Genomic DNA, 1,189 nt, shown 5'->3' on the forward strand with positions numbered 1-1,189 from the left:
TTTATAAAATACAAAAATTTCCAATAAACTAATTAATTTATAATATAATTTATTTTACAAAATGTCTCTAGGTCGGTATACTTTCAACTTTGGCGGTCTCACAAGGAATGAATTAAAAAGATCAATTGGTAATTGTAAATGAAATTGTGAAAAATAACTCCAAAAAAATATAAAAACAATTTCATTGATAACATATGATGAGTTAACAGAAAAAATAATGAAAAAGTGTGAATGAAACAGAATATGCATATATAAAAAATGACCTTTAAAAGGATATATGTACATTTCATTCAAGAAACGAAGAATCGATAAAAATGTTCTTGACAATTAAGAGAACTTAAATTTAAGAGAAAGAGTTATTCCGAAAAGAAGTTAACTTACATGTGTGATCACAATTTTAGCATAGCCGTCACAAAACAGAAGATTTTGAATTAAAAATTAATTTTTATATGAAAAATATTCTGGAAACGGTTAAATTAAGAAGGAGGTTAGAGTTGGTGTGATTTTTGCAGATCCTTAGCATGATAAACTCCGACGTCTTTACCATTCATATCTACTATCTTATAATTGCAATAACCTATTTTCTTTAAGATTTTCGATTTTAAAAATTTTGGAGCTAATTTGGCGTTATAGGCTAATGCTTTATTGCTAAGAGAAAAATTACGTCTATATACTATTTCACCTTCAAAAAAGTTATTTGGTCTAGTCTTCATGTCATAAACCCTTTTATTAGTTTCATAAGCTTTCTGCAAATTTTGTTGAACTTTCTCTCGAATAAAATGTAATTTGTCCGAGTTATCTAAGGTATCTAAACCTTCTTCTAGTACATCTAGCTTTTTAAAGAGTTCATAAGATTTGGCATGTGTAACCATTTGCTGTCCAAATAAAACAAAATAGGGTGAGAATCCTAAAGAACTGTGGTAGGAACTTCGCAACGCTACTCCAATCTGACCAAGATTCGTATCCCAACATCTATGATCTTTGCCCAAATATGATCTTATCCCTGATATTATTGACCTATTTACCCTTTCTGAACTGTTGGCTTGAGGAGAGTAAATGGCGGTAAACATGTGCTTTACATCATATTTAGTCAAAAAACTTTCAAATTGTGATGAACGAAACTGGGAGCCGTTGTCTGTTACAACGGTTTCGGGCACTCCAAACAAATGGAAAACACTATTCTCCAAGA

General features: G+C 30.1%; 1 protein-coding gene across 1 annotated transcript; it reads right to left on the reverse strand.

The window, feature by feature from the left end:
- Positions 1 to 488: 488 nt before the first annotated feature.
- Positions 489 to 872, reverse strand: LOC124421132. The gene has a single exon (XM_046955956.1). The coding sequence runs from the start codon at positions 870 to 872 to the stop codon at positions 489 to 491; it is 384 nt and encodes a 127-aa protein (XP_046811912.1).
- Positions 873 to 1,189: the final 317 nt, after the last annotated feature.

Source organism: Lucilia cuprina, unplaced genomic scaffold, assembly GCF_022045245.1.
Source record: "Lucilia cuprina isolate Lc7/37 unplaced genomic scaffold, ASM2204524v1 Scaffold_2384, whole genome shotgun sequence".
Taxonomy (NCBI): Eukaryota; Metazoa; Arthropoda; class Insecta; order Diptera; family Calliphoridae; genus Lucilia; species Lucilia cuprina.